The 15,116-nt window shown below is 37.2% G+C and overlaps 1 protein-coding gene across 1 annotated transcript; it reads left to right on the plus strand.

Moving 5' to 3' along the window:
* The first annotated feature begins 239 nt into the window (after positions 1-239).
* TRIM58 (tripartite motif containing 58) lies at positions 240-13,197 on the plus strand. The gene is made up of 6 exons (XM_055546679.1): positions 240-662; positions 4,714-4,809; positions 6,561-6,791; positions 9,014-9,036; positions 9,133-9,233; positions 12,608-13,197. Exons 1-6 carry the CDS (start codon positions 240-242, stop codon positions 13,195-13,197), a joined length of 1,464 nt encoding a protein of 487 aa, XP_055402654.1.
* The last annotated feature ends 1,919 nt before the right edge of the window (positions 13,198-15,116 follow it).

Here is a 15,116-nt window from a genome sequence, read left to right on the forward strand (position 1 = left end):
AGGAGGCTAGGATTGCTAGAATGTTAATTTTATGCTTGTGGTTGACTGTGTCTGAGTTGCAAGTTTTCACTGGGCGTGGCTCATTTGGACGCTAGCCAGTGGATAAACCCCATCTTGTGTCTGCTTCTCATGAGGCTGTGGGGTTCCTCCCTTCTGCGTCAGAACACCAGGAGAGATAGTGCAGGCAGCTGGGGAAGACAGCTCTACTATCTGCGGGGCCAGGCAAGGCCCAGCAGGCCATGGCCTCGGGGTCCCCTGGGGAGCGGCTCTGCGAGGAGGCCCGGTGCCCAGTGTGCCTGGATTTCCTGCAGAATCCCGTCAGTGTGGACTGCGGCCACAGTTTCTGCCTCAGATGCATCTCCGAGTTCTGCGAGAAGTCCGACAGCGCAGAGGGCGGCATCTATGCCTGTCCGCAGTGTCGGGGTCCCTTCAGGCTGGAAAGCTTCCGGCCCAACAGGCAGCTGGCCAGCTTGGTGGACAGCGTGCGGCAGCTGGGGCTGGGCGTGGAGCCTTCGGGGGCACGCTTGTGTGTGAGGCATGGCGAGGAGCTGACCCGTTTCTGTGAGGAGGACCAGGAAGTGCTGTGCTGGGTCTGTGACACCACTCCAGAGCACAGGAGCCACCACACAATATCGCTGCAGGAGGCTGCCAGGTGCTACCAGGTGAGAGGTGTTACCATGTAATGTGGAGGGCTGTGACTCCTGATCTGGAAATGCTGGTCTGTAATGGAAGACACTGACTAGGTCAGAAGTGTTAAAAATCCCTTGCCAGAGACAGAGCCAAAAGATAACCCCTGATATGAATGAGCAGCACCCTCCACACCAACCACCCTCCTGGCTCACATTCACCTTGGGATCTGTATGCCTTTGCTCCATGGAAATACCATCGTTTGGGACTCCTATTCAGGAGCTCAAACATACTGTTATTTTGACTGCTCTTCTCTGCCATGAAACTCTCCCTGGTCATTTCATTTCATGCTGGTCTTAATTTTCCTGATATAGGTAATCTGAGTTTCACAACTAGAGCTCCCTGGTGTAGGAGGCTATGTTGTCCAATTGCCTCTTAGTTAAAAGTGCACAATTGTTATCAGAAACACTTCTTAATAACTATCATTTGTATAATATTTTGCTTTTGCTTAATAGTTATATTAATTAATGCTACTGTTGTTTAGTCACTAGGTTGTGTCCAGCTCTTTGCAACCCCATGGACTGTAGCTGGCCAGGCTTCCCTGTCCATGGGACTTCCCAGGCAAGAATACTGGAGTAGGTTGCCATTTCCTTCCCCAGGGGATCTTCTCAAACCAGGGATCAAACCCAAGTCTTGTGCTTAGCAGGAGGATTCTGTACCACTGAGTCACTTAGGAAGTCCGTGATAATTAATATTGTCATTGAAAAAATCTTAATTTTTTTCATTTTTATTTTATATTGGAATATAGTTGATTTACAGTGTTGTGTTCATTTCAGGTATACAGCAAAGTGATTCAGTTATACATATACATGTATCTATTCTTTTTTAAAATTTTTTCCCATATAGGTTATTTCAAAATATTGAGTAGAGCTTTCAGTGCTATACAGTAGGTCCTTGTTGATAATCTATTTTATATATAGTTGATAATCTATTTTATATGTATATATATATATATATAGTAGTATATATATGTTAATCCTAAACTCCTAATTTATTCCTCCCCCTCACCTTTGCCTTTTGATAATTTTAAGTTTGTGTTTGAAGTTTGTGAGTCTATTTCTGTTTTGTAAATACTTTCATTTGTATCATTTTTTTTAGATTACACATGTAAGCAATGTGTGTGGGTATGTGTGTGCTAAGTCGCTTCAGTCACGTCTTATTCTTTGTGACCCTATGGACTGTAGTCAGCCAGGCTCTTCTGTCCATTGGATTCTCTAGGCAAGAATACTGGATTGCCATGGGTTGCCATGCCTTCTTCCAGGGGATCTTCCCAACCCAGGGATTAAATCTGTGTTTCTTACGTCTCCTGCATGGCAGGCAAATTCTTTACTGCTGACCACCAGGGAAGCCCACATAAGTGATGTTATATGACATTTATTTTTCTCAGTATGACTTACTTTACTTAGTATGATAATCTCTAGGTCCATCCATGTTGCTGTAAATGACTTTGTTTCATTCCTTTTAAGCCAGAGTAATTTTCCATAGTGGGCTCCCCTGGTGGCTCAGTGATAAAGAACCCACCTGCCAATGTATGAGAAGCAGGCTTCATCCCTGGTTGGAAAGATACCCTGGAGAAGGAAATGGCAACCCACTCCAGTATTCTTGCTTGGGAAATTTCCCAGACAGAGGAGCCTGGTAGTCTACACTCCATTGGGTCACAAAAGAGTCATACACAACTTAGTGACTAAACAACATCAACAACAAAAATATTCATATACATATATATATGCCACATCTTCTTTATCCATTCATCTGTCAATGGACATTTAGGCTGTGTCCATGTCTTGAAAGAAAGTGAAAGTGAAGTCACTCAGTCGTGTCCGACTCTTTGCAATCCTATGGACTATAGCTTACCAGACTCTTCTGTCCATGGGGTTTTCCAGGCAAGGATATTCGAGTGGGTTGCCATTTCCTTCTCCAGGAGATCTTCATGACCAAGGGATTGAACCCGGGTTTCCCGCATTGTAGGCAGACTCTTTACTGTCTGAGCCACCAGTGAAGTCCATGTCTTGGCTACTGTAAATACTGCTGCAATGAATATAAGGGTGCATAAAACCACCTTCATTTTTGAATGTTTGCTATGAATGGTGTCTGGATGGGCACAAGGCTCTGATTCCCTTTAAAGTTGCCAATACATGTTACTATGACGTAGGAATCCAGTGATTAAGCCGACAGATTCCTCTCTATTCAACACATATTTCTGGACTTATGATGTGAGCATCCTCAGTGAAGAGATGACTAATATTGGAGTATCTGGCTCACAAAAGTGGCATCCATGAAACTCTGTGAAGAAGATTCTTCCTACTGGTGCTCATCAAAAGTTTTTGGACATATTCAGAACACACTTAAATTCCCAATATTTGGAACAACTGCTCACACAAAGAGAGTTAAAGTCATCTTTAATCTACTGACCTTACCTGAAGTACTATCACAATGAAAATAAAGTGAAGATATTAACTTTATAAAATAATAATAAATTAATTTAATAAAGTATTAATAATATAGAGCCTATAAGAATTTTGTATATTTATATCATATATTTTAACTTAGAATAATTAATAATGTAATTATTATTATTATTTTAACTTTGTTTTAAATCAAGGTTGTGATTTATTTTTTCCCTCAAGTACCCTCTAGACCTACCTAGAAATATCTCTTTTAGGTTTTCTTCTTGATTTTTGTTGTCTTCTGCAAAATTCAGGTGCTATTTCTTAACTAGACTTCTAGAGTATATTCCTGCCTTTTTTCTTTAATCCAGAGGGTACCATACAGTGCATGGATAATGTCATATTCTAAGGAAGTTTTCTCTCTTTCAGCAGTCCTTCAACTAAATACCAAATAAATATCTTCCAAACTCCTTAGCCTATCAATCACTTTTAGGACCCTTAAGTGCTCTTACTATAACTCTTAAGCATTAATTTTTAGATTCAGCAAAACTAGCCTAATCACTGTTGTCTCCAAACGTGACATGACTTTCAACCTCTTTGCTTTTGCTTACAATTTTTTTTGTCTGTTAAGTGTCAGAGTATTCTAGTCCTTCCAGATTCTAAAAACAATTGCCATTTTCTTCATCTTATTAAATGTCTCATTGGTTTCTACTGCTATTTTATGTGTTCTACCTAGAATGTTATCATTAAAAAAAAAAAGAAAAAAAAAAAAAGACTGGTGTGTGGGACTTGTTGAATGACTGTGGGAAGAATTTAATTTTTTGTTTGTTTTAATTTTTTCCTGAGACTTATTGAATGACTTTGGGAAGACTTTTAAAATGTGTATATGTGTCTATCTTTGTGTGTGTTCTCTGTAAATAAAATATATGTGCTTACCTCTAGCAGGAGTCCTAGTGTTGAAAAGAGATTTAGTTTTCCTTAAATTATTTTTCTATCCCTTGTAAGATTTATGACTTTCTGTATTTCTTTTTCATATAATAAATACTAACTTACAAGATTTCTTCTGTAAAATAATAAGAAATACACTTCTGGTTATAAAGTAATGAATAACTTTAAGAAGTTGAAATATAGAGATAAAAGCAATAGCATCACCTTTTCAGCCAAGCATAGAAGATGAGATTTTGTTTATTGAATATATTTTCATTTCATTTTATACATTTATTATAAGAACTTTTATTTTTAAAAATTGGTGTCAGGTTACATAAAATATGCTTATTTTAATTTCTTTATAATTATATTTATTGCCATTAAAAATTCTGCAGCACCTTGTTTTAATTCTATCCAGTGAATAAAATAATTTTTTCCTCACTGCCCTATTTTTAATCGCCCTATTTTGATTATTTACTGTTTTGCTATTTATAATACAATGAACACATTTTTTAGATACATCCTTTATTATATCTGGCATTAACATTTAAAACATATCTATGTTTAACAGTCATTAATATTAATGAGATCGAACATTTTTGTATGCTTTCTACTGCCCCTTATAGCTGATCTTTATATTTCTTCCTGTGCTTGGTCAGTTTAAGTACTGAATGAGAGTATCCTTAATGGCTGCAGCTATCTTCCCAAACAGATAAAGCTCCAGGTGGCACAGGAGCTTGTGAGGAAAGAGCTGGAAGAAGCCTCAACTCAGGAGGCCAATGTGGGGAAGAAAACTGTTATTTGGAAGGTAAGAGAATATTGGGGCTTCAGGTGGCTAACCTATCTGAAGGATCCTTATTTGGATCATTAAATCATTCTTCCACCATCTTCCCTACTCTGGCACTTTTGCTCCATTTACCTGGGTACTCAAGAAAAACTGATCTCAGCATCATCCTAGACCATTGCATCCCCTCAGATTATATTTGTACAATTGTGTTCTTTCTAATCTCTGTAATACTATCCCCAATCCAAATTATAAAAAAAGACTTTACTCATCTTGATCTTACTAACTCACTTGATCTTACTCACTGATCTTCACTCACTGCATCACTTAGAACAGAGTTGTACTGTCACTACTAGGTTAAAAAATGTGTATTTGTTGATGAATGAAATTTTTACTATTTCACAGCATATATATATATATATATATATATGAAATACAGGCTCATAGTCATCATCTTACATATAAAAATAATCTGAATTTTCTTTTTTCAGTCAATATATTGATATAAATATGTGTCTTTTTTCAGTCAATATGTTGATATATTTCTGCCATCATCAGCTCTTTTTTCCTTTACCTATTTACACACACACATACACACACAAACATACACAAAGTGATTCTGAACCTGGACCAATGTTGCCTTCTAAGAGATATTTTGCAATATCAGTAGATATTTTTCATTGTCACAACTGGGATGCCTTACTAGCATCTCATATGTAAAGGCAAAAAATGCTGTTAAATACCCTATAATACAAAGGACAGTCCCCACCCCCCAAAAAAATCACAACAAAAAATCACCTGGTCAAATATCAGTAGGATCAATACTGAGAAACTGTATATAGAAATGACATAGGTGTTTATATTTTTATATTATGTATTACAATATATATAGACTCTATTTCCAAATACTTCTCTTTCTCCAAGGAACCCTTTTACTCTGATTATTCTCTATAATTTTGTAATTCTTTCTTTTATTGAAAATTTTGACTTGTAGTCTGTCCTCTGGCAGATATTTTCATAAGGGTTTTTGCTATATTTTTCTCCATGATGTCTTATTTTTTCCCATAGTTATGTATATCTTATGTAAAATTAATTAATAATGACATTTATCAATAATTTTTTTAAGTTAGTAATCCAAGTCAATTGTTTTTAATCCTGACCTGACCACAAATTTATGAAATCAGGAACTCTATATCTGAGATCTGGTTTCATGCATGTTTTGAACCCTTCACTGATTATTCTTAAAGTAGAGATGTTTCCAAGAATCTTGTTCTAAGTCAAGTCAACTTGCATGATTTTTACCTTTAAGAATGTATCCATGTGACCCAAAATGCAAGAAGCATGGGTTTAATAAACTAAATTCTAAATTCTGTGGAAACCCTTAGTCCTTCTATATTTATAGGTGTAATTATAGTATTTAAAAGGGTGATGTGAGAGAACAATGAAATGTAATTAAACCCCTTTTCACTATGTCGTTCCCTATGTGTATGTGTGTTAAGTCGCCTCAGTCGTATCTCACCCTTTGCAACCCTATGGACTGTAGCCCACCAGGCTCCTCTGTCCAAGGAATTCTCCAGGCAAGAATACTGGAGTGGGCTGTCATGCCACTCTCCAGGGCATCTTCCCGACCCAGGGATTGAACCTGGGTCTCTTGCTTTACCATCTGAGCCGCCAGGGAAGGACCCCCACCCCCACCACGCCCCCCGCCCATACATGAAGGTAGAGGCCAAATACTCTGCCCAAACTGCTGATGATTTGTTGTACTGTCACTCCAGGAAAAAGTGGAAATGCAGAGGCAACGCTTCAGGTGGGAGTTTGAAAAGTATCGTGGCTTCCTGGCCCTGGAGGAGCAACTGCAGCTTAGAAGACTGGAGGAGGAGGAGCGAGCCACCCTACAGAAGCTGCGGGAAAGCAAGAACCGGTTGGTTCAGCAGAGCAGGGCCCTGAAGGAGCTGGCAGAGGAGTTGGAGGAGAGGTGCCAGCGACCAGCCCTGGGTCTGCTGGAGGTGAGGCTGGGTGCCTGGGAGAAGAAGGATGGGCACACCTGAGACCAACAGGACAGATGGCAGCTTTCAGAGATAATTCCTTAAGCAGTTTTACTCTTTAGGACAGGATCACCCTAGAATTTCCTTGGAAAGCATGTTATTAAAAATCCTCAATCCTAACATCAAAATCTGAAGGGAGCCTAGAGAATCATACATAATAGTTCATACTAAAGATAAAACCTTAAATATTTTCAAAACTAAATTTAATGATTTACATATGATTAAACAGAAAACTGACAAGACTGAGCGACTTCACTTTCACTTTTCACTTTCATCCATTGGAGAAGGAAATGGCAACCCACTCCAGTGTTCTTGCCTGGAGAATCCCAGGGATGGGAAAGCCTGGTGGGCTGCCATCTATGGGGTCGCACAGAGTCGGACACGACTGAAGCAACTTAGCAGCAGCAGCAAACAGAAAACAGACTATCTATACTATGTTGCCTGGAAAGCATTTTATAAAAAAATCTCATAATGGATCAATGATGATATTGCTGTATTTCAGTCATGGCTAATCCAAAAACTCTTGTTAACTCATTTTAATGTCAATGGTCAAACATATAAGTAGTATCTAAAATTTTCCACTTTGAAATTGGCATATTAATTTTCAAAGCAAATGCTAATGTTCTAGCCCATAGTGCATGCCCATTCCAGGCATTGTGGGGAGGGATTAATTTGGCTCCATACAGCTTGCCCACAATATACTTGAAATTATAGAGCAGACAGACAAATAAATAATAATCCTCCTTAAAGGCATTATATCCCAAGTGAATTGAGAAAGTCATAATTGTTGGTGGATGCTTGCTCTCATGCTAGAACTCACTTGCAATAGAAATTTTCTGGGCACGCTTCATTGTGTTTCAATCCCAATGACTCATTTAGGAATGTCTGAAATAAGTAATTTCTGTCTTCATACAAGTTCTGTGATTAAATAGCACTGGTCACAGAGTAGGGGGGGTTATTAAATAAAAGCATTTGCAAAGCTTTTATATTAAATATGGCCCATTTTCTTCAATATTTTTGAAAATAAATTTTCAAAATTTTAAACAATAAATAAACACAAAAACTTTGGCATTTTCAATAATATTCATTGTTACATCTTACTGTATCTTAAAATACTGCATATTTGAAATTATCATTTATTAGCACTGAATAAATGTTAAAATATCTTATAACACAAATCTTGAAGTTTGAAGTGAAGTCACTCAGTTGTGTCCAACTCTGCAACCCCATGGACTGTAGCCTACTACGCTCCTCTGTCCATGGGATTTTCCAGGCAAGAATACTGGAGTGGGTTGCCATTTCCTTCTCCAGAGGATCTTCCTGACCCAGGGATCAAACCCAGGTCCCCTGCACTGTAGGCAGACGCTTTACCGTCTGAACTACCAGGGAAGTCCTTAGGGAGATTCTTTCTCAAATAATTTGCTTTCATTTTTATACTCATTTCTCCCTTTCTTCCTCAGTACCAGTAAATAACATTTCAGCCTTAATGGACCAAAATAAGACCTGTTGTTCTGAAGAAATATAAAGCTAATCATTTCCCTGTTTTTATGCCCTGTTAAAATTAATCTGACTGGTGGTCATTTTTTAGAGGGATAGGGGAAATACAGTGCAGATGATTGGTTTAATAATCTACTTTGACATAGACTGTTGCTGAATTTTAATGACTTCTGTTTTTTCTTATCTTTGTCTAAGATAACTTAGACAAAGTATGTTGGTTCAGAGAATAAGGAAGTTAGGGATTTCTTACAAGGACACTGAGATTATCATTTTATGTCTATACCTTTCACTATTTCCCAAATAAATTCTGCAGATATTTAGAATCTATTTTTACCTTAATTCTGTTCACAGAAAATAACTCTTCATAAAAACATCCAACTATCAGAATTATCAATTCAGAAAATAGTTAAACCAATAGATATTATAGGAATTAACCTAAAGTTTGTGTGGTCTGATTTTGTTTTAATAGAGGCAAACTGATTATACTATTTTAAATTCATGAGAAAACTCGATAACAGTCTGTTTTAGATTTTTTTAAAAGAGGGAGTCATATGTCTTATAGTTTTACATCAATAGTTAATGATTTTCAGTAATTCCTAAAGAGATGTTCCTGGTGTGTCCCCAGTCTGTCAAAAGCAGTTCAGAGGTCTAACTCACACCTGCTTGTGTTTCTCTTTCATTTTCAGGGTGTGGGAGGAGCCTTGAGCCGGTATGTTTAATTTCTGAATCAGAGAATGGTTTGGGAGAGGCTGGGGAGCTTGGTGGATAACCCTAATGAGAACTGCAGGTTTTGTGCTCTTCTCAGAAGTAAGAATGTCACACGCCTGGAACCCGAGCCCATCGTTATGGAGCTGAAGACAATGTGTCGCATCCCTGGCATGAGGGAAATGTTGAGGAAGTTCCAAGGTAGGCTGCATTTTAGACCTTGAGAAACTATGACTCCTGGAATTTGGCTGTTATTGCAATTTGTTACTGTACCAGTCAGGCTACAGTAACAAAGACAATCCAAATTTTGGTGGCTAAAATCAGCAAAGTTTTATTTTGAGATCATGTTATTGGTTGATTACTGGATTGTGGAGGCTTTAATTTCACATAATCTCACTCCATGCAGACAGAGCCCCACCTCCTTCCTGTTGCTGATATGCACAGAACTTAGCAAAGTCATGGTGAATCATGCACCACCCTAAGGGACACATATAGCTTTCCTCAAGATATTATTGATGAAAGTGAGTCACGTGGTCATGTCAAACTACAAGGGGGGAAGGGAGAGAGCACTAGGCTCAGATTTTTTTTTTTTTTAAAGAGTATTGGGATATTTGTGAATAGTCCTGAAGAATATCAGAGTAACTGACACCCATATAAGCTACATTTGGTTAGAATAGTGGGTTTGAAAATGATATTATGTGACATAAGCAATATTAGTTCCAATCTATGTCTATTTCCTTTTTTATCAAATGCTAAAAAATTGTATTGTTTGGAGAACAAAATGAAACATATTTGAAAACAGAGAAAACAATCTTCAATATATGAAAGCATTGCAGTGTATCAGATAATATAAAGTTTGGATTATTTTGTTATCTGGCAGTTTGATGAATTTCTTAAATTAGATACTCAATAAAGCCAAAAACATTCAGTTAATTATATTTAAGAGGGAATAACTGTAGTGTTACAATTAGTTTGTTGGGTCTTAGTATTTTGTTTTTTAAAACAATATAGGTTCAATGTTTTTACTTTTTTATATTCAATTTATGCTAAATAATGAAAATAGACTATGACTTAATAGTGGGTTTATTACTTAGAAGGAAACTGCCGTCTGTGGGGTCGCACAGAGTCAGACACGACTGATGCAACTTAGCAGCAGTAGCAGCTTTGTCCCATGATAAGAAAACCCATCTTATCAATCTTGTTCAATGATTAATCCATGATCTTACAGGCAGATTGATATTCCCTAAAATCTCAGTTGGTAAAGAATCTGCCTACAATGCAGGAGTCCCTGGTTCAATTCCTGGGTTGGCAAGATCCACTGGAGAAGGGATAGGCTACCCTTTCCAGTATTCTTGGGCTTCCCTTGTGGTTCAGTTGGTAAAAAATTTGCCTGCAATGCAGGAGACCTGGGTTCAATCCTTGGGTTGGGAAGATCCCCTGGAGAAGGGACAGGCTACCCACTCCAGTATTCTGGCCTAAAGAATCCCAAAGAGTTAGACACGACTGAGCAACTTTGACTTAACTGTATGAAATGTTGCAAGTTATTACACTCTCATAATCAGTGTCTTTATATTCCCATTTATGTTTATTGAATTCATTAACTGGTCAATTCCACAAATATTGTGTATTTTATGCCAGTTATTTTTCTAAGCATTAGAATATAAAACTGAACAATAACATCAAAGATGTTACAGATATGGAGCTTCATGTTGTAAATTTTTGCTTAAATTATGGAAAGTACACAAAATGAAACAGAATATTGAAAAAATAAATAAATAAGTGTGGCCAGAAGTTCTTGAGTTAGCACATCTAATCTGGAATTTTTGATGATCAAGGAGGACTTCATCCATAGGGGAAAACACAGCAAATATCTGATCTAGAAGAAAGCATTTCAGGCAACAGAAATGAGTTCTAAGACCTGAGCTTAAAATATGGAAGATGCATTCCAGGAGCTATGAGGAGGTCTGTGTGGCCAATGTGGAGTGAGTGACAGGAGAACTGGTAGGCTGCAGTCCATGGGGTCACTAAGAGTCAGACACGACTGAGCGACTTCACTTTGACTTTTCACTTTCATGCATTGGAGAAGGGAATGGCAACCCAATCCAGTGTTCTTGCCTGGAGAATCCCAGGGACTGGGGAGCCTGGTGGGCTGCTGTCTGTGGGGTCGCACAGAGTCAGTCACGACTGAAGTGACTTAGCAGTAGCAGAGTTTGGGAAAATCATATAATCCCTAGGGCTCATCCTGCTTATCTATAATGTGAGAAAGATAATATCAATCTTGAGGCTGGTTCCATGTGATAGCATAGATGATGTAGCCACTTAGGTTTGAGTAGAAATAAAAGATAACTAGAAGTGGTTTGAGACAAATAATAATGGGAATCATCATATTAATAGTTATTATTATATTAAAAATTAAAACATGATTAATTATGAAATTTGTTTTTGATTTTAAATTAGTGAAATCAAATTTACTAGTTTTGAGTGTTGACCAAAAAAAAAAGACATGAATATTTTACATCCTCCTTGCTTCACTGAGGTCATTTCATTAGTAGATGTATTTTTAAATTATATGTACAAATAAAATGTCATATCAATATACTGAGACTTCACAGTATAGGTATTAATAGTAGTTTTCAGTAATTTTCTTTGCTGCATAGCAAATTACCACACACTTAGCAACTTAAAATAACATCCACTTACTTCCATTCTTCAGATCTGATAATCACGTGGGATCAGCTAATTTCTCTGCTTAAGATTTTATAAGATTAAAATCAAGGTGTTGACCAGACTGGACATCTCTAAGGGGTCTAGGGAAAGGTCCACTTGCAAGCTTATTCAGTCTGATGATGTAAAGCAATTCCTTGCAGTTGGAGGACTGACATCCCCATCTCCTTGTTGATTATCAGTTGGAGGTTCTTCACCTTCTCCTCCAGTGTGGCCCACTCCATCTTCAAAGGCAGCAATGACATATCAAATGCAAATCTCCCTGATTTTTCCTTCTACCACCAGACCAATAAGCAAAGAACTGTATCTGATTTTAAAGGGTGATTAGATTAGAACCCACTCATATAATCTCCCACTTGTCACATAACAGAATCATGAGATAACCACCTGGGTCTGAAGGTCATGAAGTTCCTCTTAGAATTCTTCCTACCATAGTAACATAGCTTTGAAAGTGGTGTGTTTTAGATCAATGTAATTTTTCTATAGGCTTTGGAAATAAAAAAAATCCCAAGGGAGTTATAACTTTTATTTTAAATGCAGATATTCCAAAGAGTACCCAAGTGCTCTGGATAGAGATAAAAGGAATCTAAATGGTTATGAACTTGGTTTGTCTTATCATCAATGGTTATAGTTTAATTGGGGCAGTAATTAGTCCTGGATCATGCAGACATAACAGAGGAATATACTCAAACTCAATAAAGCATCTGCAAGATGAAATACTTATTTTTTTATCTCCATGAGTTATTAAAGGGAGAGTAAAGAATGGTGTGACAGTCATTAATATCATGGGTTCTTAAGTTTTCACCAGTCTTTTCTGTTCTTTTACATGTTCCACAAAATTGTTTCCACAGTTGACATAAAATTGGATCCTGCAACCGCACATCCTAGCCTCCTCTTGACTGCTGATCTGCGCAGTGTGCAGGATGGAGAACTGTGGAGGGATGTCCCCAACAACCCTGAGCGATTTGACACATGGCCCTGTATCCTGGGTTTGCAGAACTTCTCATCAGGGAGGCATTACTGGGAAGTCATGGTGGGAGAAAGAGCAGAATGGGGCTTAGGTGTCTGTCAAGACACAGTGTCAAGAAAGGGGGAAATCACACCATCCCCTGAGAATGGGGTTTGGGCCATGTGGCTGCTGAAGGGAAGTGAGTACATGGTCCTTGCCTCTCCATCAGTTCCTCTTCTCCACCTGGAACGGCCTCGCTGCATTGGGATTTTCTTGGACTATGAAGCAGGGGAAGTCTCCTTTTACAACATCACGAGTGGGTCTTTTATCTACACGTTCAACCACCTGTTCTCTGGTTTTCTTCGACCTTATTTTTTCATCTGTGACACAACGCCTCTTATCTTACCACCTATGACAGAAGTGGAATTAGAAAATCGGACATCCAGGGGTCATTTTGACTCTGCCTCTAATATCAGAGATGATTCTTCCTAAGATTGTGTTGCTGAGATACACCCCAAGCCTAGCAAAGTCTTCTGCAATAGAATGGAGCATATAGTATACACATATGTGAAGGCTCAACAGATGTCCCCATTTAGGTCAGCTGTTTACTCCTTGTCACTATGGAAATTTTCCCATAGGAACAAAAGGGAAAGTATACTTTATATGTGTTTGGATAAGGATTGTATAATAATTTTAGAAATGGAGCAGTCTTATCACTGTTTTCCCAAATGGCTCCACATACTTTTTTGATGAGGTTTTCTTCAAACGAATGGACTTTGTATTAAACAAAGATATCTATACATTTATTTTAATGTCTCATTCCTTTTAATATCTCTTCATTCCAAGTCTTCCACATATTAAGAATTAGAAATAGAAATTCTTAAATTGGTTCAAAACAGTCCAATATTGTTCTAACCTCAGATCCCTAATTGTTTCATCTTTTCTTACTCTCTCTCTCTCCTCTTTTTCTCACTCTGGGCTCTGCCTCTTTCTGTCTCTGTCTCCCTCTCTTTTTTCTTTATTGCTTCTATGTTTTTTTGCTTTATATCTCATCATTTAACCTGCATTTCCTTCGAGATTAATATATTCAGAACCATCCCTTTATCTATTCATGATTCCTATGACTATTTAATTATTCTTTAAATCCTCTTTATTCAGGGGTCAATTTTTGAGAGTGATGCAATTCATTCCTCTGATTATATCACTGAGTCCAATGCCATACCTCTGACAAGAACATTTTCCTTTTTCTTTGGATATATTTTTGATTGAAATATAATTGGTTTATAATATAAACCAATGTTAGTTTCAGGTATTCAGCATGGATACTTTTTTATTTTTGAGTAGAAATTTCTCAGAATTATGATTCAACTAGTTATTTGACCTAGTCATTTTCTAGTTGTAAAATTTCAAACAATTATTTCTTTTTCTCTCAGACTCATCTACTTAGTATGATTTTTATAATGTGGGACAATGATATTGACCTTAAAATATTTTGGGAAATAATTGAGGTTGTGGTTTATAGGATTGCTTTAAATTCAACTTTGCCTCTTAAATACAATATGAAAATGACCATAATGATAAAATGATAATAATATTTGACTTATTTTTAGTGTATATTCTATATATTCCAAACAAAATTCTTAAAAATTATTGAAAGTTAACTATGCTTCCATCTTCTATATATATATTTGATGAATACTTGCTAACTAAATGCTTAAATGCTAAATGTTGAAATGTTAAATAATTATTCATTAATAGAAACTTTAGATGACATTACCTAACAAGACTTTTTGATTTTTAAAGAGCTTTTCTCTTCCAGAGAAGTTTCTTTGACTAAAATCTTTCACATACTTTACAATAACATTAATGATATGGCTTTCTTTCTATATTTTAAACATTTCTTTTCAGACATTTTTATATTTGGAGGAGCATTTATGGATTATAATAATTTTAGCAATGGGGAAATGTCATCAAACTGTATTTCCAGATGGCTTTACATATTCTAATGATGGGGCCTTGTATTAAACAACGATTTCATATTCGATACGTTTATGTTTGATCACGAGCAAACTATTCCTCTGTCTCTTTTAGAAATAGAGGTAATAATAACGTACCTTACATCCCTCTTGTTGATATTTTACATACAATGCACACCCTAGGCCTTTTCCATTCATGATCTAAGTAGAAAGCTGGGTCTCAGTTCACGCTTTCCCATCATCAGGGCTTAAATGGGGCCTGGAAACTTACTATAAGTCCTGAGTGCTCATGTCACTATAGGGTCAGCATCTATGACAGGAGCTTGTGACATAGAACAAACACTCAGGACAGTAGAGCCCCTTTCCCAAAAAGATCAAAAGGGACAGGGTCACTGGTCTAAGATCATGTCACCCCTGGGGGCTCCACCCATTCAC

This window comes from Bubalus kerabau, chromosome 1, assembly GCF_029407905.1.
Source record: "Bubalus kerabau isolate K-KA32 ecotype Philippines breed swamp buffalo chromosome 1, PCC_UOA_SB_1v2, whole genome shotgun sequence".
Classification (NCBI taxonomy): Eukaryota; Metazoa; Chordata; class Mammalia; order Artiodactyla; family Bovidae; genus Bubalus; species Bubalus kerabau.

Coding starts and splice junctions, on each gene's coding strand:
- TRIM58 (XM_055546679.1), top strand. CDS start 240: ATGGCCTCGGGGTCCCCTGGGGAGCGGCTCTGCGAGGAGGCCCGGTGC. Junction 663..4,713: donor AGGCTGCCAGGTGCTACCAG/GTGAGAGGTGTT, acceptor CTTCCCAAACAG/ATAAAGCTCCAGGTGGCACA. Junction 6,792..9,013: donor CAGCCCTGGGTCTGCTGGAG/GTGAGGCTGGGT, acceptor TTTCATTTTCAG/GGTGTGGGAGGAGCCTTGAG.